Source organism: Oncorhynchus clarkii, unplaced genomic scaffold, assembly GCF_045791955.1.
Source record: "Oncorhynchus clarkii lewisi isolate Uvic-CL-2024 unplaced genomic scaffold, UVic_Ocla_1.0 unplaced_contig_3779_pilon_pilon, whole genome shotgun sequence".
Taxonomy (NCBI): domain Eukaryota; kingdom Metazoa; phylum Chordata; class Actinopteri; order Salmoniformes; family Salmonidae; genus Oncorhynchus; species Oncorhynchus clarkii.
This window is the reverse complement of record NW_027261031.1, coordinates 213279-235000: the sequence shown is the minus strand read 5'-3', so window position 1 is coordinate 235000 and position 21722 is coordinate 213279. Positions and strand designations below refer to the sequence as shown.

The 21722-nt window shown below is 46.3% G+C and overlaps 1 protein-coding gene across 4 annotated transcripts in view; it reads left to right on the top strand.

The window, feature by feature from the left end:
• The window catches only part of LOC139403860 (aryl hydrocarbon receptor nuclear translocator 2), a 101578-nt gene extending 80986 nt beyond the window's left edge, over positions 1-20592 (top strand). For all 4 annotated transcript variants that reach the window (XM_071147024.1, XM_071147023.1, XM_071147022.1 and 1 more), the window contains 3 exons: positions 7535-7685; positions 17634-17779; positions 19088-20592. In XM_071147024.1, coding sequence (XP_071003125.1) covers positions 7535-7685; positions 17634-17779; positions 19088-19186 — 396 coding nt within the window. In that variant the 3' untranslated portion in view covers positions 19187-20592. The remainder of the gene's footprint in view (positions 1-7534; positions 7686-17633; positions 17780-19087) is intronic.
• Positions 20593-21722: the final 1130 nt, after the last annotated feature.

Here is a 21722-nt window from a genome sequence, read left to right as displayed (position 1 = left end):
CAGGCCAGGTCTCTCACACACAGGACTAACAACAGACCCTACCTTCTCAGGCCAGGTCTCTCACACACAGGACTAACAACAGACCCTACCTTCTCAGGCCAGGTCTCTCACACACAGGACTAACAACAGACCCTACCTTCTCAGGCCAGGTCTCTCACACACAGGACTAACAACAGACCCTACATTCTCAGGCCAGGTAAAAAACACACAGGACTAACAACAGACCCTACCTTCTCAGGCCAGGTCTCTCTCACACAGGACTAACAACAGACCCTACCTTCTCAGGCCAGGTCTCTTACACACAGGACTAACAACAGACCATACCTTCTCAGGCCAGGTCTCTCACACACAGGACTAACAACAGACCCTACCTTCTCAGGCCAGGTCTCTCACAAACATGACTAACAACAGACCCTACCTTCTCAGGCCATTTAAAACACACACAGGACTAACAACAGACCCTACCTTCTCAGGCCAGGTCTCTCACACACAGGACTAACAACAGACCCTACCTTCTCAGGCCAGGTCTCTCACACACAGGACTAACAACAGACCCTACCTTCTCAGGCCAGGTCTCTCACACACAGGACTAACAACAGACCCTACCTTCTCAGGCCAGGTCTCTCACACACAGGACTAACAACAGACCCTACCTTCTCAGGCCAGGTCTCTCACAAACATGACTAACAACAGACCCTACCTTCTCAGGCCATTTAAAACACACACAGGACTAACAACAGACCCTACCTTCTCAGGCCAGGTCTCTCACACACAGGACTAACAACAGACCCTACCTTCTCAGGCCAGGTCTCTCACACACAGGACTAACAACAGACCATACCTTCTCAGGCCAGGTCTCTCACGCACAGGACTAACAACAGACCCTACCTTCTCAGGCCAGGTCTCTCACACACAGGACTAACAACAGACCCTACCTTCTCAGGCCAGGTCTCTCACGCACAGGACTAACAACAGACCCTACCTTCTCAGGCCAGGTCTCTCACACACAGGACTAACAACAGACCATACCTTCTCAGGCCAGGTCTCTCACGCACAGGACTAACAACAGACCCTACCTTCTCAGGCCAGGTAAAACACACACAGGACTAACAACAGACCCTACCTTCTCAGGCCAGGTCTCTCACACACAGGACTAACAACAGACCCTACCTTCTCAGGTCAGGTCTCTCACACACATGACTAACAACAGACCATACCTTCTCAGGCCAGGTCTCTCACACACAGGACTAACAACAGACCCTACCTTCTCAGGCCAGGTCTCTCACACACAGGACTAACAACAGACCCTACCTTCTCAGGCCAGGTCTCTCACACACAGGACTAACAACAGACCCTACCTTCTCAGGCCAGGTCTCTCACACACAGGACTAACAACAGACCCTACCTTCTCAGGCCAGGTCTCTCACACACAGGACTAACAACAGACCCTACATTCTCAGGCCAGGTAAAAAACACACAGGACTAACAACAGACCCTACCTTCTCAGGCCAGGTCTCTCTCACACAGGACTAACAACAGACCCTACCTTCTCAGGCCAGGTCTCTCACACACATGACTAACAACAGACCATACCTTCTCAGGCCAGGTCTCTCACACACCGGACTAACAACAGACCCTACCTTCTCAGGCCAGGTCTCTCACACACAGGACTAACAACAGACCCTACCTTCTCAGGCCAGGTCTCTTACACACAGGACTAACAACAGACCATACCTTCTCAGGCCAGGTCTCTCACACACAGGACTAACAACAGACCCTACCTTCTCAGGCCAGGTCTCTCACAAACATGACTAACAACAGACCCTACCTTCTCAGGCCATTTAAAACACACACAGGACTAACAACAGACCCTACCTTCTCAGGCCAGGTCTCTCACACACAGGACTAACAACAGACCCTACCTTCTCAGGCCAGGTCTCTCACACACAGGACTAACAACAGACCCTACCTTCTCAGGCCAGGTCTCTTACACACAGGACTAACAACAGACCATACCTTCTCAGGCCAGGTCTCTCACACACAGGACTAACAACAGACCCTACCTTCTCAGGCCAGGTCTCTCACAAACATGACTAACAACAGACCCTACCTTCTCAGGCCATTTAAAACACACACAGGACTAACAACAGACCCTACCTTCTCAGGCCAGGTCTCTCACACACAGGACTAACAACAGACCCTACCTTCTCAGGCCAGGTCTCTCACACACAGGACTAACAACAGACCATACCTTCTCAGGCCAGGTCTCTCACACACAGGACTAACAACAGACCCTACCTTCTCAGGCCAGGTCTCTCACACACAGGACTAACAACAGACCCTACCTTCTCAGGCCAGGTCTCTCACGCACAGGACTAACAACAGACCCTACCTTCTCAGGCCAGGTCTCTCACACACGGGACTAACAACAGACCATACCTTCTCAGGCCAGGTCTCTCACGCACAGGACTAACAACAGACCCTACCTTCTCAGGCCAGGTAAAACACACACAGGACTAACAACAGACCCTACCTTCTCAGGCCAGGTCTCTCACACACAGGACTAACAACAGACCCTACCTTCTCAGGCCAGGTCTCTCACACACATGACTAACAACAGACCATACCTTCTCAGGCCAGGTCTCTCACACACAGGACTAACAACAGACCCTACCTTCTCAGGCCAGGTCTCTCACACACAGGACTAACAACAGACCCTACCTTCTCAGGCCAGGTCTCTCACACACAGGACTAACAACAGACCCTACCTTCTCAGGCCAGGTCTCTCACACACAGGACTAACAACAGACCCTACCTTCTCAGGCCAGGTCTCTCACACACAGGACTAACAACAGACCCTACCTTCTCAGGCCAGGTCTCTCACACACAGGACTAACAACAGACCCTACCTTCTCAGGCCAGGTCTCTCACACACAGGACTAACAACAGACCCTACATTCTCAGGCCAGGTAAAAAACACACATGACTAACAACAGACCCTACCTTCTCAGGCCAGGTCTCTCTCACACAGGACTAACAACAGACCCTACCTTCTCAGGCCATTTAAAACACACACAGGACTAACAACAGACCCTACCTTCTCAGGCCAGGTCTCTCACACACAGGACTAACAACAGACCCTACCTTCTCAGGCCAGGTCTCTCACACACAGGACTAACAACAGACCCTACCTTCTCAGGCCAGGTCTCTTACACACAGGACTAACAACAGACCATACCTTCTCAGGCCAGGTCTCTCACACACAGGTCTAACAACAGACCCTACCTTCTCAGGCCAGGTCTCTCACACACAGGACTAACAACAGACCCTACCTTCTCAGGCCAGGTCTCTTACACACAGGACTAACAACAGACCATACCTTCTCAGGCCAGGTCTCTCACACACAGGACTAACAACAGACCCTACCTTCTCAGGCCAGGTCTCTTACACACAGGACTAACAACAGACCATACCTTCTCAGGCCAGGTCTCTCACACACAGGACTAACAACAGACCCTACCTTCTAAGGCCAGGTAAAACACACACAGGACTAACAACAGACCCTACCTTCTCAGGCCAGGTCTCTCACACACAGGACTAACAACAGACCCTACCTTCTCAGGCCAGGTCTCTCACACACATGACTAACAACAGACCCTACCTTCTCAGGCCATTTAAAACACACACAGGACTAACAACAGACCCTACCTTCTCAGGCCAGGTAAAACACACACAGGACTAACAACAGACCCTACCTTCTCAGGCCAGGTCTCTCTCACACAGGACTAACAACAGACCCTACCTTCTCAGGCCAGGTCTCTCACACACAGGACTAACAACAGACCCTACCTTCTCAGGCCAGGTAAAACACACACAGGACTAACAACAGACCCTACCTTCTCAGGCCAGGTCTCTCACACACAGGACTAACAACAGACCCTACCTTCTCAGGCCAGGTAAAACACACACAGGACTAACAACAGACCCTACCTTCTCAGGCCAGGTCTCTCACACACAGGACTAACAACAGACCCTACCTTCTCAGGCCAGGTCTCTCACACACAGGACTAACAACAAACCCTACCTTCTCAGGCCATATCTCTCACACACAGGACTAACAACAGACCCTACCTTCTCAGGCCAGGTCTCTCACACACAGGACTAACAACAGACCCTACCTTCTCAGGCCAGGTAAAACACACACAGGACTAACAACAGACCCTACCTTCTCAGGCCAGGTCTCTCACACACAGGACTAACAACAAACCCTACCTTCTCAGGCCAGGTCTCTCACACACAGGACTAACAACAGACCCTACCTTCTCAGGCCAGGTAAAACACACAGACCTGAACATGTAGCAGAGATGATTTGTGTTGTGAGTAGAGTCAGACAGAATCCAGAAATCTGAAACTGTATAAATATCTGTAGAATCACTCCAGACTTGGTTCCATTCCAGATCAAATGCCTAGGTGTTGTAGGTGTTTTCAAGTCAGGCAGACGACACACTGATCACACACGGACTCCCATAGCTACTACAGAATGTAGGCACCTCTGCTTTGGTTGACAACAGGAATCCTCTACTGCTAGCCAATAGCATCATTAGCATTTCTAATGAAATGCGTTTCAGTGGTCGCTATGCAGATTCTCTCTCTCTTTCTCCTCGCTTCAGTGAATCTCATCAGCAGAGCCTGGTAATGGTGTGTGTGTGTGTGTGTGTGTGTGTGTGTGTGTGTGTGTGTGTGTGTGTGTGTGTGTGTGTGTGTGTGTGTGTGTGTGTGTGTGTGTGTGTGTGTGTGTGTGTGTGTGTGGGTGGGTGTGTTTTCTCTGATCTGCATATCGGACCACACGACATGCGTGCTAAGGGGAGTGTGTTGAGCATATGGTGTTTAGCAGGCTCATTTGTCTTCTCAACCTACACCAGTAACACACTCACACACGTCTCTCTGCTAGTCTAGTAAAACACACATGTCTCTCTGCTATTCTAGTACAACACACACGTCTCTCTGCTAGTCTAGTACAACACACACGTCTCTCTACTAGTCTAGTACAACACACACATCTCTCTGCTAGTCTAGTAAAACACACACATCTCTCTGCTAGTCTAGTACAACACACACACATCTCTCTGCTAGTCTAGTACAACACACATGTCTCTCTGCTAGTCTAGTAAAAACACACACGTCTCTGCTAGTCTAGTACAACACACACATCTCTCTGCTAGTCTAGTACAACACACACGTCTCTGCTAGTCTAGTAAAACACACACATCTCTCTGCTAGTCTAGTACAACACACACGTCTCTCTGCTAGTCTAGTACAACACACACGTCTCTCTGCTAGTCTAGTACAACACAAGTCTCTCTGCTAGTCTAGTACAACACACATGTCTCTCTGCTATTCTAGTACAACACACACGTCTCTCTGCTAGTCTAGTACAACACACACGTCTCTCTGCTAGTCTAGTACAACACACACGTCTCTGCTAGTCTAGTACAACACACATGTCTCTCTGCTATTCTAGTACAACACACACGACACACACGTCTCTGCTATTCTAGTACAACACACACGTCTCTGCTAGTCTAGTACAACACACACATCTCTCTGCTAGTCTAGTACAACACACACGTCTCTCTGCTAGTCTAGTACAACACACACATCTCTCTGCTAGTCTAGTACAACACAAGTCTCTCTGCTAGTCTAGTACAACACACACATCTCTCTGCTAGTCTAGTAAAACACACACATCTCTCTGCTAGTCTAGTACAACACACACGTCTCTCTGCTAGTCTAGTACAACACACACGTCTCTCTGCTAGTCTAGTACAACACACACATCTCTCTGCTAGTCTAGTAAAACACACACATCTCTCTGCTAGTCTAGTACAACACACACATCTCTCTGCTAGTCTAGTACAACACACATGTCTCTCTGCTATTCTAGTACAACACACACGTCTCTGCTAGTCTAGTACAACACACACGTCTCTGCTAGTCTAGTACAACACACACGTCTCTCTGCTAGTCTAGTAAAACACACACGTCTCTGCTAGTCTAGTACAACACACATGTCTCTCTGCTATTCTAGTAAAACACACACGTCTCTCTGCTAGTCTAGTACAACACACATGTCTCTCTGCTAGTCTAGTAAAACACACACGTCTCTCTGCAAGTCTAGTAAAACACACACGTCTCTCTGCTAGTCTAGTACAACACACACGTCTCTCTGCTAGTCTAGTAAAACACACACGTCTCTGCTAGTCTAGTAAAACACACACGTCTCTCTGCTATTCTAGTACAACACACACGTCTCTCTGCTAGTCTAGTACAACACACACGTCTCTCTGCTAGTCTAGTACAACACACACGTCTCTCTGCTAGTCTAGTACAACACACACGTCTCTCTGCTAGTCTAGTAAAACACACACGTCTCTCTGCTAGTCTAGTAAAACACACACGTCTCTCTGCTAGTCTAGTACAACACACACGTCTCTCTGCTAGTCTAGTACAACACACACGTCTCTCTGCTATTCTAGTAAAACACACACGTCTCTCTGCTAGTCTAGTACAACACACACGTCTCTGCTAGTCTAGTACAACACACGTCTCTCTGCTATTCTAGTACAACACACACGTCTCTCTGCTAGTCTAGTACAACACACACGTCTCTCTGCTAGTCTAGTACAACACACACGTCTCTCTGCTAGTCTAGTACAACACACACGTCTCTCTGCTAGTCTAGTAAAACACACACGTCTCTCTGCTAGTCTAGTACAACACACACGTCTCTCTGCTAGTCTAGTACAACACACACGTCTCTCTGCTAGTCTAGTACAACACACACGTCTCTCTGCTAGTCTAGTACAACACACACGTCTCTGCTAGTCTAGTACAACACACACGTCTCTCTGCTATTCTAGTACAACACACGCGTCTCTCTGCTAGTCTAGTACAACACACATGTCTCTCTGCTAGTCTAGTAAAAACACACACGTCTCTGCTAGTCTAGTACAACACACACGTCTCTGCTAGTCTAGTACAACACACACGTCTCTCTGCTAGTCTAGTAAAACACACACGTCTCTCTGCTAGTCTAGTACAACACACACGTCTCTCTGCTTGTCTAGTAAAAACACACACGTCTCTCTGCTAGTCTAGTACAACACACACGTCTCTCTGCTAGTCTAGTACAACACACACGTCTCTCTGCTAGTCTAGTAAAACACACACGTCTCTCTGCTAGTCTAGTACAACACACACGTCTCTCTGCTAGTCTAGTAAAACACACAAGTCTCTCTGCTAGTCTAGTAAAACACACACGTCTCTCTGCTAGTCTAGTACAACACACACGTCTCTCTGCTAGTGTAGTACAACACACACGTCTCTGCTAGTCTAGTAAAACACACACATCTCTCTGCTAGTCTAGTACAACACACACGTCTCTCTGCTAGTCTAGTAAAACACACACGTCTCTCTGCTAGTCTAGTAAAACACACACACTCAACTCTTTTTCCTTCTCTCTCTCTTTATCCAGTCCACTAAGGCCCAGTCCAGTCCGTTTGGGATAGGCTCCGGCCACAGTTACCAAGGAGACCCATCTTCCTATAGCCCCCTGTCCTCCCCTGCCACCTCATCGCCCAGCGGCAATGCCTACTCTGGACTGGCTAACCGGAGCACGGCGTTCGGTAAGCACCAGCCAATCACAGCAAAGCATTCCATCAAAAAGATGTTTGTCTCATTCTCTTCCAGGATTTATCCAATCATGTTTGATCAGTGATAACATCAAAGGGTGTGTGTGTGTACATACTCTGGGATGCTGGCCTTTCATACTGGGATGCTGGCCTTTCATACTGGGATGCTGGCCTTTCATACTGGGATGCTGGCCTTTTAGGCAGAGTTGCAAAGAAAAAGACATATCTCAGACTGGCCAATAAAAATAAAAGATTAAGATGAGCAAAAGAACACAGACACTGGACAGAGGAACTCTGCCTAGAAGGGCAGCATCCCAGAGTCGTCTCTTCACTGTTGACGTTGACACTGGACAGAGGAACTCTGCCTAGAAGGGCAGCATCCCAGAGTCGCCTCTTTACTGTTGACGTTGAGACTGGTGTTTTGTGGGTACTATTTAATGAAGCTGCCAGTTGAGAACTTGTGAGGCGTCTGTTTCTCAGCTAGACACACTAATGTACTTGTCCTCTTGCTCAGTTGTGCACCGGGGCCTCCCACTCCTCTGTGGGACAGTTTGCACTCTTCTGTGAAGGGAGTAGTACACAGTGTTGTACGATATCTTCAGTTCTTTGGCAATTTCTCACATGGAATAGCCATAATTTCACAGAACAAGAATAGACTGACGAGTTTCAGAAGAAATTTCTTTGTTTCTGGCCATTTTGAGCCTGTAATTGAACCCACTAATGCTGATGCTCCAGATACTCAACATGTCTAAAGAAGGCCAGTTTTATTGCTTCTTTAATCAGAACAACAGTTTTCAGCTGTGCTAACACAATTGCAAGGGTTTTCTAATGATCAATTAGCCTTTTAAAATGATAAACTTGGATTAGCTAACACAACGTGCCATTGGAACACAGGAGTGATGGTTGCTGATAATGGACCTATATTTCTAAGTGACCCCAAACTTTTTAAATACTGTTTATATATATATATATATATATATATACTGTTTATATACATACGTACTGTTTATACCCTGCTAGGTTTGCAAAATATTCCGTACATTCCCAAGTTTTCCAGAAATCCTGGTTGTACGATTCCTGGATTTCCTGCTCATTCCCTCTTGATTCTGGGAACCTTCCAATCGGGATTTCTGGAAACCTTGGGAATTTGGGGAAAGTTACTTAACCAAACCTGGGTCCTAACCTACAAACCTGGGTCCTAACCTACAAACCTGGGTCCTAACCTACAAACCTGGGCCCTAACCTACAAACCTGGGCCCTAACCTACAAACCTGGGCCGTAACCTACAAACCTGGGCCGTAACCTACAAACCTGGGTCCTAACCTACAAACCTGGGTCCTAACCTACAAACCTGGGTCCTAACCTACAAACCTGGGTCCTAACCTACAAACCTGGGTCCTAACCTACAAACCTGGGCCCTAACCTACAAACCTGGGCCCTAACCTACAAACCTGGGTCCTAACCTACAAACCTGGGCCCTAACCTACAAACCTGGGTCCTAACCTACAAACCTGGGCCCTAACCTACAAACCTGGGCCCTAACCTACAAACCTGGGTCCTAACCTACAAACCTGGGTCCTAACCTACAAACCCGGGTCCTAACCTACAGGTTTTGGTGCAGTCTTTGTTCCTGCCAAGCACTTCTCTGAGGAGTTGAATTCAACGCCTGGGACAGTCTGTTTCTTTCATGATTGGCCGCTTGGGTTCATGTTGAGGCTTTCACAGTGTTCTCTTGAAAAAGCCTGAAAATAGTAGGAATTGGAAATATCTGTTCTTGTCCTCATAGCCTGTGTCTGCTTGGCTGAACGTGTGTGTGTGTGTGTGTGTGTGTGTGTGTGTGTGTATGTTTTTTCTACTTGTCAGGTGTCGGTCCGTATCATCAGACTGCTATAGTGACATGCCAACTTACCTCTTAACATTCTGTCTGACATTCTAACATCCCTGTGGGACAGCAGTGGGTCTTCATTAATGTGGCATGTTTCTCTCCTCTTAACACTTCACTGGCTGAATCTACTTTACGTATATTTAACATCCACACACACAGCACGTTTAACACACACACACACACAGCACGTTTAACACACACACACACACAGCACGTTTAACACACACACACTCCACGTTTAAAACACACACACACACACACACACACACACACACAGTACGTTTAACACACACACAGCACGTTTAACACACACACACACACACACACAGTACGTTTAACACACACACAGCACGTTTAAAACACACACACAGCACGTTTAACATCCACACACACAGCACGTTTAACACACACACACACAGCACGTTTAACACACACACACTCCACGTTTAACACACACACACACACACACACACAGTACGTTTAACACACACACAGCACGTTTAACACACACACACACAGCACGTTTAACACACACGCACAGCACGTTTAACACACACACACACAGCACGTTTAACACATACACACAGCACGTTTAACACACACACACACAGCCATTACCCCTTTCACCCCATGACTTCAGATCGGGTGAGAGGATCCCAGGCACGCCAAATGAGGTTACCCAAACATATTTGTGCACACACACACACACACACACACACACAGCAATGTGAAAACATTGTGAACATATCCTTTAGGGTGATTTTAGAAGTGAAGTGTTGACAGTACAGTGTACGTCCTTGTCTTTTGGGATATGTTATGTAAAGTGAGGTCATGTTTTAGCAATGTACCATCTCCACAAAGGAAACCTGGTAACATACCTAAACCTCTCCATGTGGGCTGTGCACTGACTATCTCCGTTGGACTAGGGTAGAGGTTAAAGGTCAAAGCTAAACGTACTATGTGCTGGGGTTGCCTTGCAGTCCAACCAAGAGGAATGGAATCCACAGCAGATATTCAGCAGCTACAGGGGGAAAGCAGTGTTTTTGATGACAGATGTTGCTGTCGTTACATATGAGACATTAAAAATGGAGTAGAACAGACGGCAGCACTTTCATAAATCTCTCCCCCTCAGTCGTCCAGAATCTGTCCAGGCTATACTTTACTGTTGGGGCAGAACATCTAGCTTGTGCATTTAAATAGTGTATTAGAATGTATTAGTAGTAGTGGCACATCTCAGGGCATCATAGATCTGTGTCTCTCTCTCCTCTGTCCTCTCTGTCTCTCTATCCTCTCTGTCTCTCTCTCCCTATTTCTTTGTCCTCTCTCTTTCTCTCTCCTCCCTCTTTCTCTCTCCTCCCTCTTTCTCTCTCCTCCCTCTTTCTCTCTCTCCTGTCTTTTTCTTAATCTCTCTCAGCTGGGGGGAATGGGTGTCTGGTCTATCCATGACCATCTGATGAGCTTTTAATGGACAATCATTACACTAATGGACTAGTCCTCTATCCTTCTAACACACATACTCTCCCTTTGTCCTTCTGTCTCTCTCTCTCCTCCGGGCTAGTCTTGGTGCAGAGACAGAGGTGAGGAGAGATATTAAGAAATAGAAGTGAATTACAGCCGATCTCATTTCCTCTGTCGTTGTGTGTTTTGTCATTTCCCTTTATTGTTGCGTTTGTTTACTTTGTCAGTCATTTACCGATTTGTTTCCATTCTATAAACAAACAATCATCCCTCCGCTCGTCTGACTAATCGTTCCTCTCTCCTTTATTTCTGCTCGCGTTCCTCCCTCCCTCATTATTTACGGAGATAAACTGTCAAGGTTCCGTGTGCTGAGGAGTGTGTTTATGGTCATCTCTCTCAGCAGCAGGATATGAGTTATGCTAGGGGATATATTGTAGAGCTTATCAATCCACTTCTGTTTAATGTGGAGAGACCCCCCACTCATACACACACACACACACACACACACACACACACACACACACACACACACACACACACAGAGAGAACTCATAGCTCTGAAATCATCCCCCTACAGGGTGTCATGCAGTGTGTTAGTGCACCAGACAGTATTTGTCTCCCTGTGTGTCTGTCTGGCTCAGTAGGTGTCTGTCTGTAGAGAGGAGAGAGGAAATGAAGTGGAACGACTGCTGCTGTGTTTCTCACTTGTGAGAGTGTGTGAGGTCATCACAGTGGGACACAGTCGCTCCCCAATGCTCTGTGTGTGAGGTCATCACAGTGGGACACAGTCGCTCCTCAATGCTCTGTGTGTGAGGTCATCACAGTGGGACACAGTCGCTCCTCAATGCTGTGTGTGTGAGGTCATCACAGTGGGACACAGTCGCTCCTCAATGCTCTGTGTGTGAGGTCATCACAGTGGGACACAGTCGCTCCTCGATGCTCTGTGTGTAAGGTCATCACAGTGGGACACAGTCGCTCCTCAATGCTCTGTGTGTGAGGTCATCACAGTGGGACACAGCCGCTCCTCAATGCTTTGTGTGTGAGGTCATCACAGTGGGACAGCCAGGCCGCTCCTCAATGCTCTGTGTGTGAGGGCATCACAGTGGGACACAGCCGCTCCTCAATGCTCTGTGTGTGAGGTCATCACAGTGGGACACAGCCAGGCCACTCCTCAATGCTCTGTGTGTGTGCATGCATCCATAGATGTGTGTGTGGGTGAGCACGTGCGAGTAGCAGTCTGTGCGCGTGTGTGTGCGCATACGTCCACGTAACTTAGATATCTCCCTGTCTTTAATATTCCATCTTGGAGGAACATGTAACTTAGATATCTCCCTGTCTTTAATATTCCATCTTGGAGGAACATGTAACTTAGATATCTCCCTGTCTTTAATATTCCATCTTGGAGGAACATGTAACTTAGATATCCCCCTGTCTTTAATATTCCATCTTGGAGGAACATGTAACTTAGATATCTCCCTGTCTTTAATATTCCATCTTGGAGGAACATGTAACTTAGATATCTCCCTGTCTTTAATATTCCATCTTGGAGGAACATGTAACTTAGATATCTCACTGTCTTTAATATTCCATCTTGGAGGAACATGTAACTTAGATATCTCCCTGTCTTTAATATTCCATCTTGGAGGAACATGTAACTTAGATATCTCCCTGTCTTTAATATTCCATCTTGGAGGAACACGTAACTTAGATATCTCCCTGTCTTTAATATTCCATCTTGGAGGAACATGTAACTTAGATATCTCCCTGTCTTTAATATTCCATCTTGGAGGAACATGTAACTTAGATATCTCACTGTCTTTAATATTCCATCTTGGAGGAACATGTAACTTAGATATCTCCCTGTCTTTAATATTCCATCTTGGAGAACATGTAACTTAGATATCTCACTGTCTTTAATATTCCATCTTGGAGGAACATGTAACTTAGATATCTCCCTGTCTTTAATATTCCATCTTGGAGGAACATGTAACTTAGATATCTCCCTGTCTTTAATATTCCATCTTGGAGGAACACGTAACTTAGATATCTCCCTGTCTTTAATATTCCATCTTGGAGGAACATGTAACTTAGATATCTCCCTGTCTTTAATATTCCATCTTGGAGGAACATGTAACTTAGATATCTCCCTGTCTTTAATATTCCATCTTGGAGGAACATGTAACTTAGATATCTCCCTGTCTTTAATATTCCATCTTGGAGGAACATGTAACTTAGATATCTCACTGTCTTTAATATTCCATCTTGGAGGAACATGTAACTTAGATATCTCCCTGTCTTTAATATTCCATCTTGGAGAACATGTAACTTAGATATCTCCCTGTCTTTAATATTCCATCTTGGAGGAACATGTAACTTAGATATCTCCCTGTCTTTAATATTCCATCTTGGAGGAACATGTAACTTAGATATCTCCCTGTCTTTAATATTCCATCTTGGAGGAACATGTAACTTAGATATCTCCCTGTCTTTAATATTCCATCTTGGAGGAACGTGTAATTTACATGCCCCCAATACATCATACCACATAACTCAGTTTATTACCCAGGCCTACAAGCAAAGAGGCACTGGGTTTGAAGGTAGGCCTTGAAATACATCCACAGGTAAACCTCCTATTGACTGAAATTATGTCAATTAGCCTATCAGAAGCTTCTAAAGCCATGACATCATTTTCTGGAATTTTCCAAGCTTTTTAAAGGCACAGTCAACTTAGTGTATGTAAACTTCTGACCCACTGGAATTGTGATACAGTGAATTATAAGTGAAATAATCTGTCTGTAAACAATTGTTGGAAAAATGGTTAGACTGGTGTTATATCACTTCATGGTCTGTGTCTCTGTGCAGTGGTTAGACTGGTGTTATATCACTTCATGGTCTGTGTCTCTGTGCAGTGGTTAGACTGGTGTTATATCACTTCATGGTCTGTGTCTCTGTGCAGTGGTTAGACTGGTGTTGTATCACTTCATGGTCTGTGTCTCTGTGCAGTGGTTAGACTGGTGTTATATCACTTCATGGTCTGTGTCTCTGGTGCAGTGGTTAGACTGGTGTTATATCACTTCATGGTCTGTGTCTCTGGTGCAGTGGTTAGACTGGTGTTATATCACTTCATGGTCTGTGTCTCTGTGCAGTGGTTAGACTGGTGTTATATCACTTCATGGTCTGTGTCTCTGTGCAGTGGTTAGACTGGTGTTATATCACTTCATGGTCTGTGTCTCTGTGCAGTGGTTAGACTGGTGTTATATCACTTCATGGTCTGTGTCTCTGTGCAGTGGTTAGACTGGTGTTATATCACTTCATGGTCTGTGTCTCTGTGCAGTGGTTAGACTGGTGTTATATCACTTCATGGTCTGTGTCTCTGTGCAGTGGTTAGACTGGTGTTATATCACTTCATGGTCTGTGTCTCTGTGCAGTGGTTAGACTGGTGTTATATCACTTCATGGTCTGTGTCTCTGGTGCAGTGGTTAGACTGGTGTTATATCACTTCATGGTCTGTGTCTCTGTGCAGTGGTTTGACTGGTGTTATATCACTTCATGGTCTGTGTCTCTGTGCAGTGGTTAGACTGGTGTTATATCACTTCATGGTCTGTGTCTCTGTGCAGTGGTTAGACTGGTGTTATATCACTTCATGGTCTGTGTCTCTGTGCAGTGGTTAGACTGGTGTTATATCACTTCATGGTCTGTGTCTCTGTGCAGTGGTTAGACTGGTGTTATATCACTTCATGGTCTGTGTCTCTGTGCAGTGGTTAGACTGGTGTTATATCACTTCATGGTCTGTGTCTCTGTGCAGTGGTTAGACTGGTGTTATATCACTTCATGGTCTGTGTCTCTGTGCAGTGGTTAGACTGGTGTTATATCACTTCATGGTCTGTGTCTCTGTGCAGTGGTTAGACTGGTGTTATATCACTTCATGGTCTGTGTCTCTGTGCAGTGGTTAGACTGGTGTTATATCACTTCATGGTCTGTGTCTCTGTGCAGTGGTTTGACTGGTGTTATATCACTTCATGGTCTGTGTCTCTGTGCAGTGGTTAGACTGGTGTTATATCACTTCATGGTCTGTGTCTCTGTGCAGTGGTTAGACTGGTGTTATATCACTTCATGGTCTGTGTCTCTGTGCAGTGGTTAGACTGGTGTTATATCACTTCATGGTCTGTGTCTCTGTGCAGTGGTTTGACTGGTGTTATATCACTTCATGGTCTGTGTCTCTGTGCAGTGGTTAGACTGGTGTTATATCACTTCATGGTCTGTGTCTCTGTGCAGTGGTTAGACTGGTGTTATATCACTTCATGGTCTGTGTCTCTGTGCAGTGGTTAGACTGGTGTTATATCACTTCATGGTCTGTGTCTCTGTGCAGTGGTTAGACTGGTGTTATATCACTTCATGGTCTGTGTCTCTGTGCAGTGGTTAGACTGGTGTTATATCACTTCATGGTCTGTGTCTCTGTGCAGTGGTTAGACTGGTGTTATATCACTTCATGGTCTGTGTCTCTGTGCAGTGGTTAGACTGGTGTTATATCACTTCATGGTCTGTGTCTCTGTGCAGTGGTTAGACTGGTGTTATATCACTTCATGGTCTGTGTCTCTGTGCAGTGGTTAGACTGGTGTTATATCACTTCATGGTCTGTGTCTCTGTGCAGTGGTTAGACTGGTGTTATATCACTTCATGGTCTGTGTCTCTGTGCAGTGGTTAGACTGGTGTTATATCACTTCATGGTCTGTGTCTCTGTGCAGTGGTTAGACTGGTGTTATATCACTTCATGGTCTGTGTCTCTGTGCAGTGGTTAGACTGGTGTTATATCACTTCATGGTCTGTGTCTCTGTGCAGTGGTTAGACTGGTGTTATATCACTTCATGGTCTGTGTCTCTGTGCAGTGGTTAGACTGGTGTTATATCACTTCATGGTCTGTGTCTCTGTGCAGTGGTTAGACTGGTGTTATATCACTTCATGGTCTGTGTCTCTGTGCAGTGGTTAGACTGGTGTTATATCACTTCATGGTCTGTGTCTCTGTGCAGTGGTTTGACATCATGGTGTTTCTACAGTCACAGTATTGTTGGTTAGGAACACCTAGGTGAAATATCAGACACCTTGGGTACACTCAGCAGATCAATACATTTATGAGTAGGATGTCTTCCTCGTTACATTAGTGGTACAGGAACACAAACACACCCCAAACACTGATTTGTATTTGATAAATGACATGTCTCTCTAGGAAGCCAACAGCGGTGGCTCTCCCCTCTGATCCTCTCAGATAAGGATTTATTGACTAGTCAGGTCAAGACTTCAAAGCTGTTTATGACGTCAGCAAGATAAAACATTGGTTTTACAGCCTTACTAGCTACTGCATCACTTTCCTCTGTCGCGGTATGTAGCCGTTTTATTTATGGGATAGGGAGGTGTGTGTGTGTGTGTGTGTGTGTGTGTGTGTGTGTGTGTGTGTGTGTGTGTATATATATATATATATATATATATATATATATATATATATATATAACAAGTACATGTCTATCTATATACATGAATGCAGACCTGCATGTTGGTGCTGGCATCCAGCTCTCCAGAAACATTCCTAACAGCATCTCTAACCTCTCCCCTGAGGGAGATATGTATTATTCCCTACATAGTGGACTACTTTTGATCAGGGCTGTCTATATATAGCACTATATAGGGGACAGGGGGCCATTTGGCATGTAGACATGTATTAGTGTTGGGCCTGTAGGGAACAGAGAACATTGATGACTGTATTCTATCTGAACACCAAAGGTGGTGAAGGGTCACCTCACACTTACGCAATGTGTTGCTGACTGCTCACTGTGTCTCTCCCCCTCCTCCTCCCTCTCCCTCCTCCTCCTCCTCCCTCTCCTTCCTCCTCCCTCCTCCTCCTCCTCCCTCCTCCTCCTCCTCCCTCTCCCTCCTCCTCCCTCCTCCTCCTCCTCCCTCCTCCTACCTCTCTACTTTCTCCTCCTCCCCCTCTCTCCTCCCTCTCCCTCCTCCCCCTCCTCCCTCTCCCCTCCTCCTGCCTCTCTTCTTTTTCCTCCCTCTCCCTCCTCCCCCCCTCCTCCCCCCTCCTCCCTCTCCCTCCTCCCCCTCTCTCCTCCTCATTCTCCCCCCTCCACCCTCTCCCTCCTCCCTCTCCCTCCTCCCCTTCTCTCCTCCCCCCTCCTTCCTCTCCTCCTACCTCTCTTCTTTCTCCTCCTCCCTCTCCCTCATCCCCCCCTCTTCCCTCCTCCCCCTTGCACCTCCTCCTCCCTCTCTTCTTTCTCCTCCTCCCCCCTCTTCCCTCCTCCCCCTTCTACCTCCTCCTCCCTCTCTTCTTTCTCCTCCTCCCCCTCTTCCCTCCTCCCCCTTCTACCTCCTCCTACCTCTCTTCTTTCTCCTCCTCCCTCTCCCCCCCTCCTCCTACCTCTCTTTCTCCTCCTCCCCTCCTCCTTCCCTCCCCCCTCCTCTTACCTCTCTTCTTTCTCCTCCTCCCCTCCTCCCTCCCTCCCCCCTCCTCCTACCTCTCTTCTTTCTCCTCCTACCTCTCTCCCCTCCCTCCCCCCCTCCTCCTACCTCTCTTCTTTCTCCTCCTACCTCTCTTTCTCTAGATGTGTCAGGAGAGGGCAGTCAGAGTGGGGGTCAGTTCCAGGGTCGGCCCAGTGAGGTCTGGTCCCAATGGCAGAACCAGCACCATGGCCAACAGGGAGGAGAGCCACACTCTCACCCCAACCCTTCCCAGACAGAGGTGTTCCAGGTAATACACACCCTAACCCCTCCCAGACAGAGGTGTTCCAGGTAACACACACCCTAACCTCTCCCAGACAGCGGTGTTCCAGGTAACACACACCCTAACCCCTCCCAGACAGAGGTGTTCCAGGTAACACACACCCTAATCCCTCCCAGACAGAGGTGTTCCAGGTAACACACGCCCTAACCCCTCCCAGACAGAGGTGTTCCAGGTAACACACACCCTAACCCCTCCCAGACAGAGGTGTTCCAGGTAACACACACCCTAACCCCTCCCAGACAGAGGTGTTCCAGGTAACACACACCCTAATCCCTCCCAGACAGAGGTGTTCCAGGTAACACACACCCTAATCCCTCCCAGACAGAGGTGTTCCAGGTAACACACACCCTAATCCCTCCCAGACAGAGGTGTTCCAGGTAAAAGAGATACACCCTAACCCCTCGCAGACAGAGGTGTTCCAGGTAAAAGAGACACACCCTAACCCCTCCCAGACAGAGGTGTTCCAGGTAACACACACCCTAATCCCTCCCAGACAGAGGTGTTCCAGGTAACAGAGACACACCCTAACCCTTCCCAGAAAGAGGTGTTCCAGGTCACACACACCCTAACCCCTCCCAGACAGAGGTGTTCCAGGAACACACACCCTAATCCCTCCCAGACAGAGGTGTTCCAGGTAACAGAGACACACCCTAACCCTTCCCAGACAGTGGTGTTCCAGGTAACACACACCCTAATCCCTCCCAGACAGAGGTGTTCCAGGTAACAGAGACACACCCTAACCCCTCCAAGACAGAGGTTTTCCAGGTAACAGAGACACACCCTAACCCTTCCCAGACAGCGGTGTTCCAGGTAAGACACACCCTATCCCTCCCAGACAGAGGTGTTCCAGGTAACACACACCCTAATCCCTCCCAGACAGAGGTGTTCCAGGTAACAGAGACACACCCTAACCCTTCCCAGACAGCGGTGTTCCAGGTAACACACACCCTAATCCCTCCCAGACAGAGGTGTTCCAGGTAACAGAGACGCACCCTAACCCCGCCCAGGCAGCAGTATTCCAGGTAACACAGAGAGACACTAACTCTTCCAGGTATCATGCACACCAATCCCAAGCTCCAATATCCTACAGTAATCCATGTGTATGAGAGGCAGGAAGAGAGGTCACCTTGGACACACTGGGCTTCAATGGCTTATTTCCTCTCCTTCCCTGGCCTGAGCCCAGTGTACACAGTGCTGTGTGATATGGCTCCACATGAAAGTCTGTGTCCCTGATCCTGACCTTTCCTCTCTCCCTCCCCGTCTGTCTCTCTGTAGGACATGTTGCCGATGGCAGGAGACCCAACACAAGGAACAGCCAACTACAACATTGAAGACTTTGCTGATCTGGGCATGTTCCCTCCCTTCTCCGAGTAGAACCCTTTAACGTTCTATCAATGGAACACTGCTCTGTTCTTCCACTAGAACCCTCTGATAGAGGAAAAGGAATAGAACACAATGTGCTGGTTCCTTCATGGCTCCCCAACCTCACCACACACTTTATCACACAGTGAATGTCCAGATGCACCCTCTCATAAACACACTCTGACACATACCTGTTTCCTTTACGAGAAGAGAGTTGGTTCTATAGAAGACTGGTACATTGCTAGTGGTGTGCTGACCTTTTCCTTTGTAATAATGTCTTCTTCATTCACTTAAATGACGCCTGTTCTTTTAACAAAGGCTTGTGAATTTAAAGGTGCAATCTGTAACGTTCATTTCCCCTAGTGGCATCTGGAAGTACTACAAAATATGCCAAGAAGCAGTAAAAAAATACAAAGCCAGTGCAGACCCCCCCCCCCCCCCCCCCCCTTTCGTTTGCAAACCATTGCAGAGGCAGGCAGCACTTTTGGGGGGGAAACAAAAATGACAGATTGCACCTTTTAAGCTGCCAATATCCACTTTGCACTCCACTCTGCCAAACTGCTCCAGGCCAAGAGACACTCACCACGCTGATCAATGTTGGTACCATCGATACATATTATCATACAGTATGTCACTGCTGCTCCTCCCTCAGTATTACATTAAGCTTTATGCTGTAAATTATACCTATATGTAGTGATGTTCATAACACCTAGATAAAACCTACGGAAGTCTAGAAGGATTCTGTGTAGAAAAAATAAAAATAAAGATTCCACTCACCGGCAAAAGTCGCTAAGCTACAATGCTTAAGTGCACTCCATCGAAGCTAACCGCTAAAACTCACCAGCTTGCTAAAAAGGGAAAAACCGCCATACCGCCAAAGCAACGCAGTACAGTATATATACTAGTTTAGTGTATCCTTGTGGCTCTCGCTGCTCTACTTTATAACTTTATTATATTATTCTCTTTCCTGATTATTAACAGAGACTGAATTCTACTTTATAGCGAGGGAACTTTTACATGATAGATTATGTACCGTGTCTCTGGTTAATGACTGATGGGACAGAATGATAGATTGTGTACCGTGTCTCTGGTTAATGACTGATGGGACAGATTCTACAACTGGAATCCTTTTGCTAAAAAAAAAATCTAAAAATGTATGTTTTTGTAAATAATGTGATTTTTATGTTGACTCGTTACTTTTACACAGTATCTGTTGTTTTTTGTGTAGGTTTATGTAGGTGTCATCAATGTGTGCAATGTGAGTACATATTTAACTATGGTATTTAGTTTAGTCTTAATTGTACATTGAGTTTAAGGAACCTGTATAAAAGTGTGTAAATGTTACCCATTATTTTTGTTTAACACATTTTTGTGCTTGTGAAAATAAATGTTTATTGGTTACGTGGCTTCTAATCAAAGAAGTGTTTCCGGGCAGATTTTTGTTTCGTGGAATATAGTGTAGAAATAATAAACACAAAACCATAAAGTGCAAGAAGAACATTGGAGAACATGGAGGAAACAAGGTTTTATTTCTAATTGTTCCAGACAAGTAATAGTGTGCCATTGTTTGAGACGCATCCTTGTCCGGTGTTTTTGTAATGGAGACGATCTCCAATCTAGTCTAAAGATTAGATTTACCAAGGGATATGTTAGGTCTGTCTCTACTGGAGGTTTCTGTTTCTTGTCAAAACATATAGTCATGAGAGGATGTGTGTGTTTATCACTCATTCATTGGAGTCCTCCCGAGCCCTGTCCTAGTGCCAGTAGCAACAGAGTGCCCTTCCTTTCTGGGAGGAATCAGGGTGGACGTGAGGGAGGTGCTGAGTTGGGCTCTCTCCCATAGTTCACAGTCTGAAGGTGTGTGTGCTTGAGTACTTACTTGTGTGTGGTGATTTCGCAGGCATGTCCCTCTGTCTTTCCACACTATCACTTCACACAAGACAAGATGGGTGTGTGTCTGTTTTCCTTTAGGTGGATCTGGTGGACTTACCGGGACATGAGTCTGCAGAAAGAACATCAAAATGGCTGTTTCAATAGTAAAATGGCTACCTCTTCCTTTTCTCTTTCCTTCACGAACACACTGAGATGACTAGATATGGTAAAATGGTAAAAAAAAAAATTAAAACACTGAGATGACTAGATATGGTAAAATGGTACAAATTTTTTAAAAAACACTGAGATGACTAGATATGGTAAAATGGTACAAATTAAAAAAACACTGCTGAACTTGAAAAAGGAAGTGACACTGTAAGAAAACCTTTTTAAACGTGTTAGATACAGCCACTCTCTTGACCTTGTCACACTACTGTTAGGCCTACTAGGTGACCTGAGCCGAGCTGTACTACTAGTCTGGTTATGTACCCAGACTTATACAGTCGTGATAAAGTACACCCTTTGGAAAGTGGTCTTTTTCATTTTTTTACACATTTGGGCACATGAACATTTGAGCTAAATTCCAACCACATTCATTGATAAATGTAAACCAATGGAACAAAAAACACAAGAAAATGGACTTTGAAAATGTTATGCAATTAACGGCAGGTAGCCT